Here is an 18,324-nt window from a genome sequence, read left to right on the forward strand (position 1 = left end):
TTTATATTATCCCATATCATATTATAATGTTATGTTATTGTATTGTTGTTTACTTAAAAAGTGAAGAAGATTTGCAAATTGCAAGTGAAACATGTAGTACATACAAAGTATTTACATAACTATTAATTGGAAGCAATAGACGACATTTACTGGAACGGGTCTGCATCGGGTGGTTTCACTATTAATTCAGCCCTGAAGATTATGAGAAATAATGTAAGCCCAAGTATTGAACAAATTCGAGGGTGGAAACTAACATGGCTGAGTATTGGACTATTGGTGCCACAAATAATGCGCATGTTCTTGTCGTTGGCTATTCAGGACCGCCTTAACTAATGTGAATAGGTATGTTGGCAAGAGACTTAAGGAATTTAGCATTGCGTTCTTGTCTTCGGACAAGTGGAAGATTGAAGGAATTATGTCGTTAGCCATTTTCGGCAATTACTAAATATAAATTAATTATGAAGATAATAAATTAATTATTTTAGTAATCATATTTGCTTGCTAGAGAATAAATGTGATTAGGAGGACAATATTGATTGGACCTACAAATAAAATATATTAATCCTATAAGGTCACATATAAGCACTAATTGGAATGGGCCCAAAGGCCCTATGGCAACCGGTCTATTAAGGAAAAGCAGGCTGGGCTTTGTTTTTGTGTTAACCTAAAACTCTCACATGATAATAGTTATAATGTCAGGGATTTAGAAAGGACATTCATTCAACATCTGACACAAAAAGGAAAACACAAAACCCTACTCTTTCTCTGAAACGCCGTTCTTCCCAAACAAAGCAAGAGATTGATCGTGATCGTTCTCTTCCGTACTAGCATACATGAGATCCAATTGGTGCTTGTGGACTAAGTAGAGGAGCAACGAGTGGGGCTCTCAGATCTTCGAAGCTTGCATACGAACGGGAGAACACGCTACAAAGGTGATTATTCTTTCGTCTTAATCTGATCTATACTATTGTTATGCATGTGATCCTGTGATAGATGTTAGGAAATTGTTTCCTGAAATTTCGCTTTATGCATCTATATTTTCCTACAATGGTATCAGTTTTAGCCTCTTGCATAATGGTTTATGATCATGATTGTATGCAACATTATTATTTTGATTCAATTAAGGGAAGATTTATTTATGGCTTAAATTTGCAAAATTAATATATGATATTAATTGATTGAAATTAATAAATCGTGATTTATTTAATTTACGCTCAAAATAAATTTATAAAATTCCAAATTTTTTAATATAGGGCCAAAATTAACTGTTAATTTTACACAAAAATTTCCGGATTTTTTAAAAATTAAATTCGCTAGATTTTAAATTTTTTAATAGTTAATAAGATTAATCATGGAAATAATTTGTTAACAATTAAATATTTGATTATTATCTTGTTAAATAAATCTACTAATCATCTCCTATTTTTTATACAATAGCCGAAATTTTTTGGTAATTTTTAAAATATTTTTTGGATTTTTTGTATATTAATTATTGAATTTAGTTATTTTTTATGTTTAATTCGATTAATCATAAAATTTAAGGATAACAATTAAAATTTATCTTATTTGTTAAGAAAATTCAATAGATCAACCTGATAATTAAATTCGATTCTTTCGGAAAATAATTTGTTATTTTTCGGCGTTTTTGAATAAAAGGATAATTATGCCCTAAATTTTGAATTCTTGTTAGATTTAATTTTAATAAAGATTGATATTGAAATCTAAATCTCAACAAACCTAAAATTCAGTTTATATTTTGTTGGTTTATTCGAGTTTATAGCATAATTTTCGAATTATTAAACCCTAATTAAAATTTTTAATCTTTAAACAAAGGTTGGATAAAGATTAATTTAATTGACAATTGTTGCACAATTTAAATAAAATTGCCCACCATGGCTCACCACCTGCGACGGTGGAGCCACGGTGGAGGGAGATTTAGGGCGGTAGGCATGACCAGAGTACGGTGGCTCACTGGCGTAGGCAGCGGCGAACCGCACACGTTTGACGTGCGTTGCTCGCGTTGCTGTCACTCTGGCCACGCTGCGCTGGTGGCTCTTGCTGCCGGCGTGGGCTGGTGGTTGGGTCGGCCGGCGCGGCAGGACTTCTCAGCGCGGCTGGCCGGCGGTTCTTCGTGACTGCTGTCGGCGTCGTCTTTAGGTGGTGTTGGCTGGTGAGATGCGTCGTGGCTTTGGGTGAGAAATCGCAGCCTTGCTGCTGCTGCGTTTAACGCTAAAAAAAATATAAAATAAAATAAAATTGAAAATCTATTTGACAGCTTGCATTAAAAGGAAAATCTAATTTTCCTAAATAAGGTCTGAAATAAATAATAAGTTTTCCTAAATTAGTTTGGAAATGTTGGAAATTATATTAATTTAGTTTTTTCTAAACTGAAAAATAATTTCCAAAATTAATTTGGAGTAATTGATTTTTTATTTTTAATGAAAATCATATTTTCTATGTTGAGAATAAATCCATAAGTTTTCAATAAAGGCAAATTCTTGATTATTCTATCCATATTTAAATGGTACTTGAATTAAAATAATAAAGTTTCCTAAATTATTTAAGTTTTTATAATTATTTTGGAAATGTTATTTGCTTATTAATAGTTAATAAATAAATAACTTGTGTTTAATATAGTTTGATATTATATGCGTGTGGAATATATATGATATTTTGTTACAGGCGAGTGACTAGTATGGCCCAAAATAGGATAGAAAATACGATATGCGTATCGTTTTGTATTTTTGTAAATTTTGAAATACGATATGCGCATCGTTCTGTATTGTTGTAATTTAATTTTAAAAGTTTAAATTAGAAAGTTCGTATTATGAGCTCGATGGAGTAAGAAGGTCTAATCAGAAATTCAAGGATGGAGATCCAAGAAAAGATGAACAGGAACCCAAGAAGATTTAAGCTTATTTTTAGGGGCCATACTTGGATCACATTTAATTTTATGCATTTTATATTGTCTTAAAATGCTTATTAAGTTTATGTATGTGGTTATTTAAGCTATGTGTTCACTTTTAATTAACCAACATAGTTAACTTAGGTCCCAAATAATATTGAGTTTAAGTGCTTTTCCATACAACACCTATAAAGCCTTAGATCATAAGTAATAGGTTCTGCCAAAGCAGGGTGTTGCTTAAAATTCCGGGGATAGTAGGGTAGGTTTTTGAAACTTACATGTTAATGTTTGGTTTAACTCAACAAAACTATCAAAAGACAAAGTTTTGGGTTTTAACGCTAAGAGATAGGAAAATACAAAGGGTTAAACAACTGTCTACCAAGAGTTATAATTAGTTATAATTAATAAAATGTTTACTTACCTCAAGTACTATAAATTAAAGTAGCAGGGCCAAAGTCCGTTTGATTGTAGTGGGAGGGGATCTTGGTTAATTCTTTATTCAATGGGGACTTCTAATTTTGAATAAAGGGTAGTTAATTAAATTTGTTTAATTGCTACTTTTGATAAACATTATATTGAATCTTGCTTTACCATTTTGTTGTAGTTATCATGTCTAGTACAAACAACAAACTCTACTTTTAACTTGTGCCCTCTAATTGAAAAACAAACTGAATGCACACAACTTCCTACAATGGGAAATGGCTATGAGAATTGTTCTCAGAGCGGAAGGAAAAGAAAGTGTTCTTGACAATCCACTCCCTCTTGAACCCCTGCCAGAAAATGCTACTAAAGCTAAATGTCGAGCTAAACAAAATCTCCATCATAACTCTATGCAAGTAACATGTTTGATGCTTGCTTGCATGGAACCAGAGTATCAAAAGCGTTTTGATGGTCTAGATGCCTACACGATAATCCAGCAACTGAAAACTTTGTTTCAGAAGAATGCTAGATTAGGGAGGTTGCATAGTATGATGATTCAGGACGAGGGGAACTTACCTAGTGAACCTGAACATAAGGATGTTCTAATGGTCAAGAGAGGTAAGCAGTTCAAAAGTATAAATGTTATAGAAGTTAATTTAGCTACAAATAATTCTTGGGTATTTGATACCGCTTGTAGGTCTCACATTATTGGTAATGTGCAAGGACTAAAAAGAAGTAGAAGCTTGAGAAAAGACGAAGTAGATCTCTGAGTAGGCAATGGAGCAAGAGTTGCCGCTTTAGCTGTAGGAGATTATAGTTTACGCTTACCTTCTGGTTTAATACTAGAACTAAATAATTGTTATTACGTTCCAGTTATTACCAAGAACTTAATTTCGATTCCAATTTTGGATTTGGAAGGATTTTCATTTCAAATTATGAATAATTGTTGTTCAGCATATTTGAATGGTATTTCTATGTCTCTGCTAAATTATCAAATGGTTTATATGTACTACACTTACAAAACCATATCTATCACATAGAAAACAAGAAACACAAACTGCAAAGTTGATCAAAAATCCAAAGTAAGCAAGGTTCATACTGAGGATAACGTGGTTGATCCTTTGACTAAACCGCTTGCACAACCTAAGCATGGTTTTGGTTTATGTTTCTTGTTTTCTATGTGATAGATATGGTTTTGTAATTCTAGTACATATAAACCATTTGATAATTTAGCATATACAAAGAACATACCATTCAAATATGCTGAACAACAATTATTCATAATTTGAGATGAAAATCCTTCCGAATCCAAAATTGGAATCGAAATTATGTTCTTGGTAATAACTGGAACGTAATAACAATTATTTAGTTCTAGTATTAAACCAGAAGGCAAGCGTAAACTGTAATCTCCTACAGCTAAAGCAGCAACTCTTGCTCCATTGCCTACTTGGAGATCTACTTCGTCTTTTCTCAAGCTTCTACTTCTTTTTAGTCCTTGCACATTACCAATAATTTGAGACCCACAAGCGGTATCAAATACCCAAGAAGTAGTTGTAGCTAAATTAACTTCTATGACATAGATACCTGAAGTTGAAGCACCAGTCTTCTTATCCTCCAGATACTTGGGGCAGTTCCTCTTCCAATGACCAATCTTGTGGCAGTGGTAGCACTCATGTTGAGCAGCTACCTCAGCCTTAGGAGTGGCTTTTGGCTTGGTTGAAGAGTTCTCATTGGCAACCACCTTGCCCTTGTTCTTCTTCATGGGAGCCCCCTTCTTAAACTGCTTACATTTACTAACCATTAGAACATCTGTATGTTTAGGAATACTTGGTAAGTTCCTCTCAGCCTGAATCACGAACCATGCAACTCTTGCAGAGTAGCCTCCCCTCCTTGCATATAGAAGTTCAACTTAAAGTTATGCAAATCTTCAGGCAAGGATCTGATGACTATGTCAGTTGCTAGGTCCTTAGGATTAGGGAAGCCCAATTTCTCCATGGTCTGAAAATGTGCAATCAAATCGAACACGTGCGGACCAATGGGCTTCCCTTCTTCCAATTTGGAATCCAGAAGTTTGCAGTTTGCTTCAAATCTCTCTAATCTAGCATTTTTCTAAAACAAAGTTTTCAGTTGCTGGATTATGTTGTAGGCATCCAGACCATCAAAACGTTTTTGATACTCTGGTTCCATGCAAGCAAGCATCAAGCATGTTACTTGCAGAGAGTTATCCTCTAGAGTTTGTCTAGCTCGCTTTTGAGCTGCAGTAGCATTTTCTGGCAGGGGTTCAGGGAGAGGATTGTCAAGAACACTTTCTTTTCCTTCCGCTCTGAGAACAATTCTCACAGCCATTTGCCATTGTAGGAAGTTGGTAGCATTCAATTTGTCTTTTTCAATTAGAGGGCACAAGTGAAAAGTAGAGTTGTTGTTTGCACCAGACATGATAATAAAAGGTAAAGCAAGATTCAATATAATGTTTATCAAAAGTAGCAATTAAACAAATTTAATTAACTACTACCCCTTATTCAAAATTAGAAGTCCCCATTGAATAAAGAATTAACCAAGATCCCCTCCCAATACAATCAAACAAACTTTGGCCCTGCTACTTTAATTTATAGTACTTGAGGTAAGTAAACATTTTACTAATTATAACTAATTATAACTCTTGGTAGACAGGTTAACAACTCTTTGTATTTTCCTATCTCTTAGCTTCAAAACCCAAAACTTTGTCTTTTGATAGTTTTGTTGAGTTAAACCAAACATTAACATGTAAGTTTCAAAAACCTAACCTGCTATCCCTGGAATTATAAGCAACACCCTGTTTTGGCAGAACCTATTACTTATGATCTAAGGCTTTATGGGTGTTGTATGGAAAAGCACATAAACTCAATATTATTTGGAACCTAAGTTTACTATGTTGGTTAATTAAAAGTGAACACATTGCGTTAAATAACCACATACATAAACTTAATAAGCATTTTAAAGCAATATAAAATGCATAAAATTAAATGTGATCCTAGTATGGCCCCTAAAAAACAAGCTTAAATCTTCTTGGGTTCCTGTTCATCTTTCTTGGATCTCCATCCTTGAATTTCTGATTGAACCTTCTTATTCCATTATGCTTAAAATAGAAATTTTTATAATTTAAATTGCAACAATACAGAACGATGCGCAAATCGTATTTCAAAATTTACAAGAATACAAAACGATACGCAGATCATATTTTCTATCCTATTTTGGGCCATAGTAGTCACTCGCTTGTAACAACACGCATATAATATCAAACTATATTAAACACAAATTATTTACTTATTAACTATTAATAAGCAAATAACTTTTCCAAAATAATTATAAAAACTTAAACAATTTAAGTTTAATACTCCCTCCATTCCTTTTTGTTGTTCCCATTTCCTTTTTTGGCGTTTCTTTTTGTTGTTCCCCTATTGAATCTTTACTATTTTTGGCCATAGTTTTTTTACCAATTTACCCTAAGATTCCCCACTATTTACCAAAAAACCCTAAGATTCTACACTTTTTCTACCATCTTTTTCCCCACCACCCTTATTTAATTATTTTCCCATTTCCCATAACCCCACCCACTACCCGTCTCTTTCAATTCTCTCTCATTCACTTCACCCCCCTCTCCCACCTCTCTGATTTCTCTCTCTCTCTTCATTTTCTCTCTCCTTCATTTTCTCTCTCCCTCCCTCTTCATTTCTTGCTCTGTTTCTCTCCTCCTCTACGTTTTTCACTCTCTCTCCTCCAAAACATCTCTCTGTTCTTCATATTTGGATGTGAGGTCGCCGCCACCACCACAACCAAACCTCCGCCGCCGACACCACTCTCCGTTAAAGTCGTAAAATACGGAAATATGGCTTTAGATGGTGAAATTCGACTACAAAAACTCTAGATCTAGAGTTTTCATGGTCGAATTTGACCTCTAAATCCTTAAAATCGTGAGTGATAGTAAGGATCAAGTGGGTATTAATTTTTTTTGTATTTTTTTGTCGAATTTTCTGGGTGGTTTTTGTCGAGTTTTAGGTTGATTTTCGTCGAATTTTTCGGTTGATTTTCGATGATTTTTTGGCAGATTTTTTGGGTTGTATTTGGTCGATTTTTGGGTTAAATTTGGTCGAATTCAATTGGTGGTTGATTTTGGGTTGAATTTGGGTTGAAATTGTTCGCATTTCTGTGTTGAATTTGGGTTGAATTTGCTCGATATTTGGTTGAATTTATTCAATTTTCTGGGTTGAAATAGTTCGATTTGGGTTGAATTTGTTGTTCGATTTTCTCAGTTTAATTTGGGTTGAACTTGTTCGTATTTCTGGGTTTAATTTGGGTTGATTTTTGTTGAATTCTGGGTTGATGTTGCTCGATTTTTTATTCGATTTTGGTTGAAATCTGGGTTAATTTGTCGATTTTGTCGATTTCTGGGTTGATAAATCGATTTTCTTGGTTGATTGCTTTCGATGAAGATAGTTTGTCGATTTTGGTTGAATATTCTGGGTACAATTTGTTCGTCGATTTTGGTTGAATATTCTGGATACAATTTGTTCGTCGATTTTGGTTGAATATTCTGGGTATTCTGGCCTTCTGAGTATTCGAAATTCTGGGTTTAATTTCTTACAAATTCTGGGTTTAATTTCCATTTATCTTATTTCTTTAATATTTTCTCTCTCTTCACTTTATTTTAAATATATAATTTCTTACACCCAATCATTATTCTTACACCCAATCATTACTCATATCCCAATACAACTCAAGATTCCATATTTCTTAAAAACCCCCCAACATTCCTTAGGGGAACAACAAAAAGGAATGGAGGGAGTATTATTTATGAAACTTTATTATTTTAATTCCATTACTATTTAAATACGACTAGAATAATCTTATTAATCACAAATTCGCATTTAAAGGAAATTTATTAATTTATGCTCTTAGAAAATCTAATTTTCAAAAATAAATAAAATATTTTTAAAAATACCAAAATTGATTTAGAAATTATCAAAGATTGATTTTGGAACTCTTCCAAACTAATTTAGGAGAATATACAGAGCTTATTTAAGAGCATCAGATGTTCCTTTTAATAAAACTGATTTTTTTTTTGCCTAATAAAAAAACTGATTTTGAAATTGTTTTCAATATTTTTTTATTTTTTTATTTTAACGTAACTGCAGCAAAAATCGCAAGCCACCCCAAAACTCCTTAAACTTGACGCACTCGCCAACCAGCACCACCAGGGCCGCCGGCCAGCATCTGCGGCCGATAAACCGTCACCTCGTTGGTCGACGCTAGTAACCAGACCACGCCGGCGAGCACATCACCTCAAGCGACTGGGAACAAGAACCACCAGCGCGGCCAGACTGACAACAACACGAGCAACACACGTCAAACGTGCGCGGTTCACCGCTGCTATGCCTCCGGTGAGCCACCGCCCCTTTGTTCGCCTACAGCCCTAAGTCTCCCTCCACTGTGGCTCCACCGTCGCAGGTGGTGCCACCCAGCCATGGTGGGCAATTTTATTTAAATTGTGCAACAATTGTCAATTTTAATTAATCTTTATCCAACCTTTATTTAAATATTAAATTTTTTAATTAGGGTTTAATAATCCGAAAATTATGCTTGAAATTCGAATAAATCAACAAAATCTAAACTGAACTTTAGTTTTGTTGAGATTTAGATTTCAATATTAATCTGTATTAAAATTAAATCTAACAAGAATTCAATTGAGGGCATAATTATGTTTTTATTCAAAAATGCTGAAAAATAACAATTATTTTTCCAAAAAATCGAATTTAGTTACGAGGTTGTTATATTGAATTTTCTTAACAAACAAAATCAGAATTTTTAATTGTTATCCTTAAATTTTATGATTAATCGAGTTAAACATAAAAATTAACCAAATTCAGTAATTAATATAAAAAAATTCCGAAAAATATTTAAAAAATTACCAAAAAAAAATCGGCTATTGTATAAAAATTAGGAGATGATCAGTAGATTTATTTAACAAATTAAAATAAAATCTTTAGTTGTTAACAAATTATTTCCATGTATCTTGATAACCAAAAAATAATTTAAAATCTAATGAATTTAATTTTAAAAAATCCGAACATTTTTGTGTGAAATTAACTGTTAATTTCGGCTTTAGGTTAAATTTTTCGGAATTTTATAAATTTATTTTGAGCATAAATTAAATAAATCAGGATTTATTATTTCCAATTAATTAATATCATATATCAATTATGCAAATTAAAGCCATAAATAAATCTTTATTTAATTGAATCAAAATTATAATGTTGCATACAATCATGATCATAAAATATTATGCAAGAGGCTAAAACTGATACCACTGTAGAATAATATAGATGCATAAAGCGGAATTTTAAGAAACAATTTCTTAACATCTATCACAGGATCACATGCATAACAATAGTATAGATCAGATTAAGACGAAAGAATAATCACCTTTGTAGCGTGTTCTCCCGTTCGTATACAAGCTTTGAATATCTGAGAGCCCCACTTGTTGCTCCTCTACTTAGTCCACAAGCACCAATTGAATCCCACGTATGCTAGTACGAAAGAGAAGATCACGATCAATCTCTTGCTTTGTTTGGGAAGAACGACGTTTCAGAGAAAGAGTTAGGGTTTTAAGTTTTACCTTTTGTGTCAGATATTGAATGAACGTTATTTCTAAATCCATGACATTATAACTATTATAATGTGAGAGTTTTAGGTTAACACAAAAATAAAGCCCAACCTGCTTTCCATTAATAGACCGGTTGCCATCGGGCCCATTCCAATTAGTGCTTATATGTGTGACCTTATACGATTAATATATTTTAGTTGTAAGTCCAATCAATATTGTCCTACTAATCACATTTATTCTCTAGCAAGCAAATATGATTACAAAAATAATTAACTTATTATCTTCATAATTAATCCCTATTTATATTTAGTAATTGCCGGAAATGTCTAAGGACATAATTCCTTCAGAGACTCTTTCGAAGAATGGTTATTGGTTAACATGGATGCAGCCTATCCATTACGTAGTCAAGATTGGGCCTTGGTTTTTGTGGTGACTTGCTGGTGGCTCTGGCAATGGAGGAAAATGAGATGCTTCTCTAGGGAGGTAGACATACCAGTTGATCAAGTAGCATTTATCTTTGCTCGTGTAGGGGCCATGAAGAATGCTATGGATGACAAGATGCTAGGTGGTCTGACTGATAAAAAGAGCAAGTGTGAGTTGTTTGTCAGGTGGTTGTACCCACGAGAAGGTTGGGTCCGTTTAAACACGGACTGGGGAGCTAAAGGAAACCCGGGAAGAGCTGGTGCAGGGGAGGCTAATAAGAGGCCATAGAGGTGAACTTTACCAGGTCTTTCTGGTACGCGTACTTGTACCAAAGCGTAATTGCTTGGTGTGCTCTGTGGCCTTGCGGTAGCTTGGAATGGAGGGCATCCAAAAGTGCAGTTGACTGGGATACTGAGGTAGTTGTCCATATGATGGTTGAGGAGGAACCGGCTAACTCTCCGTACATTCACATCATCCACAAATGTAAGACTCTAATAGCTCGTCAGGGATGCGAGGTTACTATATCACACTGCTATAGAAAAGCTAACCGAGCGGCGGATTGGTTGGCTAACTTTGGGGTCGACTCCGACCAGAAGTTGGTGTTCTTGGAAGCGGTCCTGAGAGATCTTCAAACCGTTTTATTGGAGGACTTGGGTGGGATGACGATTCCTCGCTTAGTACCAGCTGTTGGCTCGTCTGGGTGATGGGAAGAGTCTGGTATCTTGCTGCAGTAGTAGTATTGTTTTGTTTTTCTTGCTTTTTGGTTTCCAGCTTGCTGCTTCTGTTTGTAATTCTTATGTGAAGGGGTATCTACCCTACCTCTCACCCAAAAAAAAAAAATTATTTACATAACTTCTTCTATAAAATCCCTCACTGTTTTTTATTATGCGCTATATCTAATGAACTATTTTAATCAATAATATCCTTAAATATCTGTTAATAATAATTATAAAAATTTGATAACTTGAATTGAAATAAATCCAATGATATCCAACAAGATAATATTTTATCTAAGATTTTAACTAATAATTAATTAATTTGATCACATAAATACTAAAAGCAGGGAATTAACTTTACGAAACGGATGAAGTATAAGACATACTGCACGAGCGAAATTATATTGGAGGGTCTAACGCTCCATCAAATGCAACTCATGGCTCTTATATATCTTATATCTTGAAACAACTTTGTAATTACCGCACTTTCCCTAGTTTCCAAGCATTATGCCTAAATAAAAAATCAAATGAAAAAAAAAACTATTCGAACTCGCGAGCTACTCGAACTCAAATCGGTCAAAGTCGAGTCGAGTTCGAGCTCAAGTTTGGGGTTGTGAGTGATTTCGAGTTGAGTTTGAGCTCAAGTTGAGTTTTCGAGCCGATTTCGAGTCGAGTTTAGTTTCGAGCTTGAGTCGAGTGTGAAATATTGAGCTTGAAAGTTTTCAAGTCGAGTCAAGTTTGACTATGAAATTTCGAGTTCGAGTTCGAGTCGAGCTTAGTCAAACTCGAGCTCGACTCGACTCATTAGCATCCCGACTCCCAGTGTATTTCAACTATTGCCTTTTATACTCTATCCATCCCTTAATATTCGCCCATCTTTTCTAATAAAGTCGTCCTTTAATACTCGTCAATTCGTCATGTTTCCATAAATGCAATATTTTTACTAATATTATATAATTTCTCTTACTTAACCCTGAACCCACCTATATTTCTATTTCCTAAAAAAACATTAAAAATTTCAACACCTAACTCGCCCACCCCTACCTTCATCTCCCCTTCACAGTTTATTTTATACCAACTTTAAATAAGAATTTGCGATTAGGAAAAAGAACAACTTTTTTGAAAAAAAGAAAGGAAACAAGGATACTAGAAAATGTGACAATTCACTGCGGATGCAAGAATTACGTATTAGCAGTTTAGTGAAGTTTATAGCGTATGACATTAGAGCAAATCATGTAATAGAGCTTGCTATGGTTGGTACTTGCCTACTTGGTAGCTTCCTGCGGAAGATTGACACGACAGAATAGTGAAGCAATTTAGAACATATTTTAAACTTCCTAATCCTTTGTTACATTAAACACGTGAGTCAGATTTTGTTTTAACAAGTTTGTCAAGTAAACTAACCAAATTCAAGCAGGCTTTTGCTTAGTCTTGTTAATTCTCATGTTACTTGCAGTAATAAGTTTATAGTCCGAGGATGGCATTTCACTGAATTTACCAAAACGTTGCTCGTAGAAACTCCAAATTTCCCACCTGAAATCATGCACAGAAACAATTTCAAACAATGTCTTTGGAGAATAAACACGGACTTGTAATAAGGAATCTAAAATCCCTGTTTTAGGAATAAATATTGAGCATACCAGTAGGCCAAGAATTGATATGGCTCATATCTTGTATACATCTCATCAACCACTTTTTGAACGTTTTGGACAGTGGTGGTTCTCCCATGAACCTGCGCCAATTAATAAATGGTCAGATGGGTTGATAATTTGATATACACTATTCCCTAATAAGGATAAAGGCGCCCTCCCTGCCTGTTTCAAATGCCTTATAGTTTCAGAATCACTAGGGACAACGTTATAAAACCCTAAGCACATCAGCACGTTCCTACGTGTGAAAGGACCATAACCCTCGATTTCTCTTAGCTTCTCATCCACTTTGTTGTAGTTGTACAAGCTAGCTTCCTTGCATAAATCTTCAAGTTGGTCAAGTTGGATCCTGCCCTCAATTACACCTTGTGCAAGTTTTAATATGCGACCAGCTCTGTAACCAAGGCCACAGCGCTTTGCTAGATACTTCTCATCTATGCTGGCTATTTCTGCTGGGCTAGGAAAGTTCCCCGTCTTTTCGGTAGAACACACTACTATTCCTATTCCTTCAGAAACTATTCCAGAACATTCATTAAGACCATGACCAGAAGTAGCAGCCTCATTAACATTTTCATCTCTGGATGATGAGACAAAACATGTTACCAATTTCTCCTTCAGTTGAATCCCATCTGCCATAAGAACAGGATTCAACCTTGCATTCAAAACAGCTTTGGAACCATCTACAGCATCAGCATCCGCATGTATGCTGCTTACAACTTTTTGTAATTTACGCTTCCTCTCCGACTCTTTTACTGCAGGTGTCCCTGGAGTAAAGCTATCAGGCCTACTTGCAGCAACTTCTGATTTTGTATCACCAACAGCATTTACAGATACCGTGGATGAGCAACACCACAATTCCAGATGAAGTTCACAAAGAGCTTTAGCCATGCTTAGAGTCCTCGACCACCTACAAGGTGTAGGGAAACTTAAGTACAAAATGAATCTTCATCATCAGAAGGCATGAAACCAGGGGTCTGTCATACTGGTTTTTCATTTTTACATGACAGAATAAGATTAACACCATCTCATTCAACAACTCATATGGTGTCAGTCACAGTATGTAACCATGACTACCAGTCTACCATCACAGATTCAGAGTTCATGGAAATGTCGATGTGCTACTGCAGTTCATGATTCCATGAATGCATTAAAGCTGAGTGGTAGTTTAACTAATTCCAAAAAATGTGGGGGGCACAACCAAATATCAATCAAACTGGAATAAATTCAGCAGATGCCCTAAAATATATCAACTCCAAAAGGAAGATTAAATCATTCATAGGAATCAAGCAAGCCAATAGATGGACTTGCCAGTTACCCTGGTTTATACGGAGTAGTTCAAAAGAATCTAGCTATGAGCAAACATATTTTCTGCAAAGAGATTAATAATATTCCCCTATCCCACAACTATTATCCTCTTTTATGTTGAATTGTCCCTATTGATCGTCTTTTTAGCTGATAAATGCATATTCATCTAATCGATTATCTTTTACTAAAGTCACAATCACTATGATAATTGCTAAGATATTATTGCTTAAATTCCAAACATCATATGCATTTCCTAATATTTACGTAAAGAGAAATATATAAGGGTACTGAGGGAGTAAGAAATAAGGGCTACGCTGTCATTTTTTTTATTAAAAAACCTAAGTCAGAGAGACTTCAAACAAGACTAAGAACAAAAACCAGCATACCAAGCCTAGAAGACCCCATAATATTTAGCAATAAGCACAAATTTAACAGGAAATTTTCGACTCTGAAAGAACAGTGTTTGCAGCATTGAGAGCTTCAGATTTCACTCATTCAACATTTATACTCATTCACATTCCATGGCCTCTACAGCTAGAACAACAGAAACAATGGAGCTCATGATAAGAGTACTTTTAAAAAGAAAAAAGAGTACCAAACCAAACTGAAACTACGAGTAAAACCAACCAAGTTCCAGTGAGAAAAGGGAAAAAAACGCAAATACACAAGTCAAAGCAGTCCTTTACAAAATCTGGTTATTAGAATGTTTGGCAACTTGAATTAATTACAGGGAGGCACTCCTAGCAGCTACCGTGCTAAAAGAAAATTCACAAATGAGCTTCAATTTCATGAAATTATTCCCAAACCTGGATGGTGTTGACCTACAAACTTCCAGCGCATAACAGTGACGTATGTCTATGACGATTTCATGTAGTACTTACAGAATTGGAGCAACCTTTCAAAAAGTCAGATGGTTTACTGTGGGGTGTCAGCTGAAAACCTCCTAGTTAATATCGCGAAGGATAGGCTGTAATAAGATCTCATTTTTTCTTCCATTCTAACTCGAGATTGACGATTTGACATTCACGATAAAACATATACTGTCATGCTATATAAGGGGACCAGAATTGGATCACTTAATTAAAAAAGAACAACTGAACCTTAATACAGTACATCTGGAATCAAACAATAAAGCCGCTTAGCTCTCTCTCACAAATTTCAGTCCAGAGCCTGTCTTTCAACCCCTTCAACTGAGAAAATTAAGTCTCCCAAACAAGTTGGGTTGATTGCTTAAACCATGGGCAATAAAATTGAGTCGACAGCTTCCAAAGCGTGCCTTGAGCTCCTTTCAGCAATTTTGATATCACATAATGATTCATAATGTTATGGTCCCACTCCCACATCAGATCTGGCCTTACGCTTCATAAGAACTTCTATCCACAGTAACAAAATTTCCATATTATATCCAAAACGGAAGCTCCTGTTCAATCATATAGCATATATGAAAAGCCATTGTTACTTGTCTTTTGTTAGCCAAGGTGCCAAAAGACCTAAACCCAACCTCTGACCACAAAGAAAACTAAAAGAAAAAAAATATTGAAAAACCCAGCCCTCAGCTTACCTAAATTGTCTGACTTGTCACCAAAAATTTGTGTACGATATAAAAGCCCAACTCTATATCTCTATAGACATGGTGGAGGATAAATAGACCACATTTTTCAACTATTTGGACATTCATTCCATCAAAAGTTCTACCATCTGCACATTTTGATTATCGTCTAAACCTAGCTAAGATTTATGAACACAATGTGCTCCATTCCTTGCATAAAAGGAGAAGTATCAAAACGTATATTAGATGCAATGAGTCAGAACACTTCGCTTCCTTTCCATGAAGTAGAAGATGGTCATCCCGTTGTCGTCCCATTATCGCTTTTGGGTCAATTGGAAACCTCTCTGCAATTGCAGGGGTAAGGTTGCGTATACCCGACCCCCCACCCAACTTCTTGCGGGAGCCTTTTTGAAGCAATGGGGTAATGATAATGATGAATGACTCAGAACACTGCAACTTTCCCTACTGCACCTCCACTTTGTCTCCATCACCCCAAAGACACTTTGATCAATGAAATTGGAGCTGCTGAAATTTTGATGATCAACCAACACATTTAATCCTAAAACCCCAAAGCACTTGAAAAACTTTCAGGCTTTCATTCTCATTTCATTCTTTATACGGAGTAGTTCAAAAGAATCTAGCTATGAGTACAGTGGATTGGGCAAGTCGGAAAGCAAGAAGAATGAGTACAAAGCTCCTCAGCAAGCACCAATGAGTACAGTTTCAGTTCAACCACAATTAGATTAGAGCATATTAGACGCACTCGGGTGCCCGTGCACTCTCTCACATTTTCACCAATGGGCATAGATACCCTTAGGGGCATGGTACACTCGGATGCACCTACTAATTTTCACAATTAGATATCGTAAAGCAACATGAACGTCAAATTATAATATTGAAAACATAGTTGCAATAAATAAATGATCAATACTTTCAATTAAATGATATTCAAATTATGGATGTCTTTAAAAAGAACACAAACTACAAGGTTCCCCTAAGCATCAAAATAGACTCGAAACTCATATCAAAAGAAAGTGTGGCTATTATTTGTTCAACAAAAATACGTTGGTTCGATGAAAGTATTACCGAAAGAATAGAGAAATTCACACATGTTTATTATGCAGTGGATAAAACTAAAGAAAATCAAACGAACACGGAAGAGGAAAAGAGTTAAAGACCACTTACAAGCCCGAATGAGGTTCAACATGTTCGTCAATACAATTAAATTGTTTTCCGGCAAATGATCACCAGCTTCAAAACAGTTCATAATGGAATTGAAAACAACAAAAACAACATAGTATACGTATAATAACAAAATTAATAAACATAAACATACTGGCAATTGCAGAAAAGGATGGCCTTAACCATATCTTCGAACAAAGTGGGTGACCTAAAAACCCTACCAAAACCCATCTGCTTAGCTTCGGAATGCATTTCCTGAAACTCCCTCACTTTCTTATCTTCTCCCTCCGACAATCTCAGCATCCTCCGTATTTGCACAACCACCTCTTCCTTCTCTTTTGGAGAGAGACACCGCGCGCCGTAGACGCGGACGAGGACTGTATGAGGGAACTGCCCAGAGGATATACGGACGAGGGCGGAGGAGGAAAAAGAAAGACGGAGGGGACGGAAAAGGGATTTTGTATGTGGGTCCCATTGGTTTGGCGCCATGAGAAAAAGGCCATGGCTGCAAACTGCGTTCTCAAGGTTGAAGGTGGAGGCGGAATTTCCCAATGGTAAGTGTATGTCGCAGTAAATGGATGGAATTTGAGGGTCAGAATTTTTAGGATGGCTGTTGTGGTGTTCTTGGTGGTTGGGTTTCATGCAACTGTCCGCCATTCTTTTTGACACCCGGATTTTTGGTTAGTGAAGGAAGGGAAAGTGAGAAGGCAAGTAAGGGGAAATCACTTTATGGCCTGTTTGGATTCTAGCATTTCATTTAAAATTCTAGAATCGGGTCTAATTACTAGTTTGGCTAATTCAATAATTTGGATTTGTATTTGGCCTAATTCCAAGTCTTCCAAAAAATAGACTAAGGTCACGAATTTGAAATGCAAATGAAACCACGTCATTTCAATTCCCCAATTTTGTTCTCTCTCTTCTGACCCTAAGAAATCTGGTTCTTCTTTTTCACTCCCCTTTCTCTCCCCTCACTTCAATTGCTAACCACCTTAGCAACCTCTCTCCTCCTCTCAATCTCCTTCTATTATGTCTCCTCTTCATCCCTCATTCTCTCTCCTTCTTTCCACGTACATTGTCGATCCCCTTCCTCGCAGCGTCTTCGCCACCTTGTAGCCACTTTGTTGCTGCCATGCCGCCGCCGCCGCTGCCGACGGTGACTATTTATTGATATTCGTCTCAAAATTTCTTTCCACCTCAAGCAATTCACCGGGCACCTAGTCTAGATGACGATAAAGCAAGGCGATTCGAAGATTTAGGGTTTTGTTTTCCCCAATTTGATTTTTTTGAGGTTTTATTTCGCCAATTGTTGAATAATAAAACGATTCCATGAATTAGCTTATTTGATTGATTAACATTGATTGTAGATAAGAAATTTGATTTTTTTATTTTATTATTAGGGTTTAATTTGTGTAGAATTTTTCAAATTTGGGGTTTTATACATTTCTGAAATAATTTGTGTTTTCAGATTCTTGTTTAGAGTTACTAATACAATCATTTTAGTTGTTAATTGTGTTGTGTACTACTCCCTCTGTATT

General features: G+C 35.5%; 2 protein-coding genes across 6 annotated transcripts; one reads left to right on the top strand and one right to left on the bottom strand.

The window, feature by feature from the left end:
- Nucleotides 1–482: 482 nt before the first annotated feature.
- LOC110789165 (uncharacterized) lies at nt 483–17,543 on the bottom strand. 5 transcript variants are annotated; one of them, XM_056840299.1, is made up of 5 exons: nt 16,944–17,543; nt 12,919–13,660; nt 12,745–12,836; nt 12,509–12,637; nt 483–765 (listed from the first exon to the last, which is right to left on the bottom strand). In XM_056840299.1, the coding sequence occupies exons 1-4, from the start codon at nt 17,444–17,446 to the stop codon at nt 12,514–12,516; spliced, it is 1,461 nt and encodes a 486-aa protein (XP_056696277.1). In that variant the 5' UTR covers nt 17,447–17,543; the 3' UTR covers nt 483–765; nt 12,509–12,513. The 5 variants fall into 5 exon arrangements, with proteins under 5 accessions (XP_056696277.1, XP_056696276.1, XP_056696275.1 ...); XM_056840298.1 differs by having other exon boundaries at nt 483–778; XM_056840297.1 differs by lacking the exon at nt 483–765 and adding an exon at nt 9,446–9,888.
- On the top strand, nt 10,344–11,092 carry LOC110789152 (uncharacterized). The gene is made up of 2 exons (XM_021993802.1): nt 10,344–10,573; nt 10,759–11,092. Exons 1-2 carry the CDS (start codon nt 10,344–10,346, stop codon nt 11,090–11,092), a joined length of 564 nt encoding a protein of 187 aa, XP_021849494.1.
- Nucleotides 17,544–18,324: the final 781 nt, after the last annotated feature.

The sequence above is a fragment of the Spinacia oleracea genome, chromosome 3, assembly GCF_020520425.1.
Source record: "Spinacia oleracea cultivar Varoflay chromosome 3, BTI_SOV_V1, whole genome shotgun sequence".
Taxonomy (NCBI): Eukaryota; Viridiplantae; Streptophyta; class Magnoliopsida; order Caryophyllales; family Amaranthaceae; genus Spinacia; species Spinacia oleracea.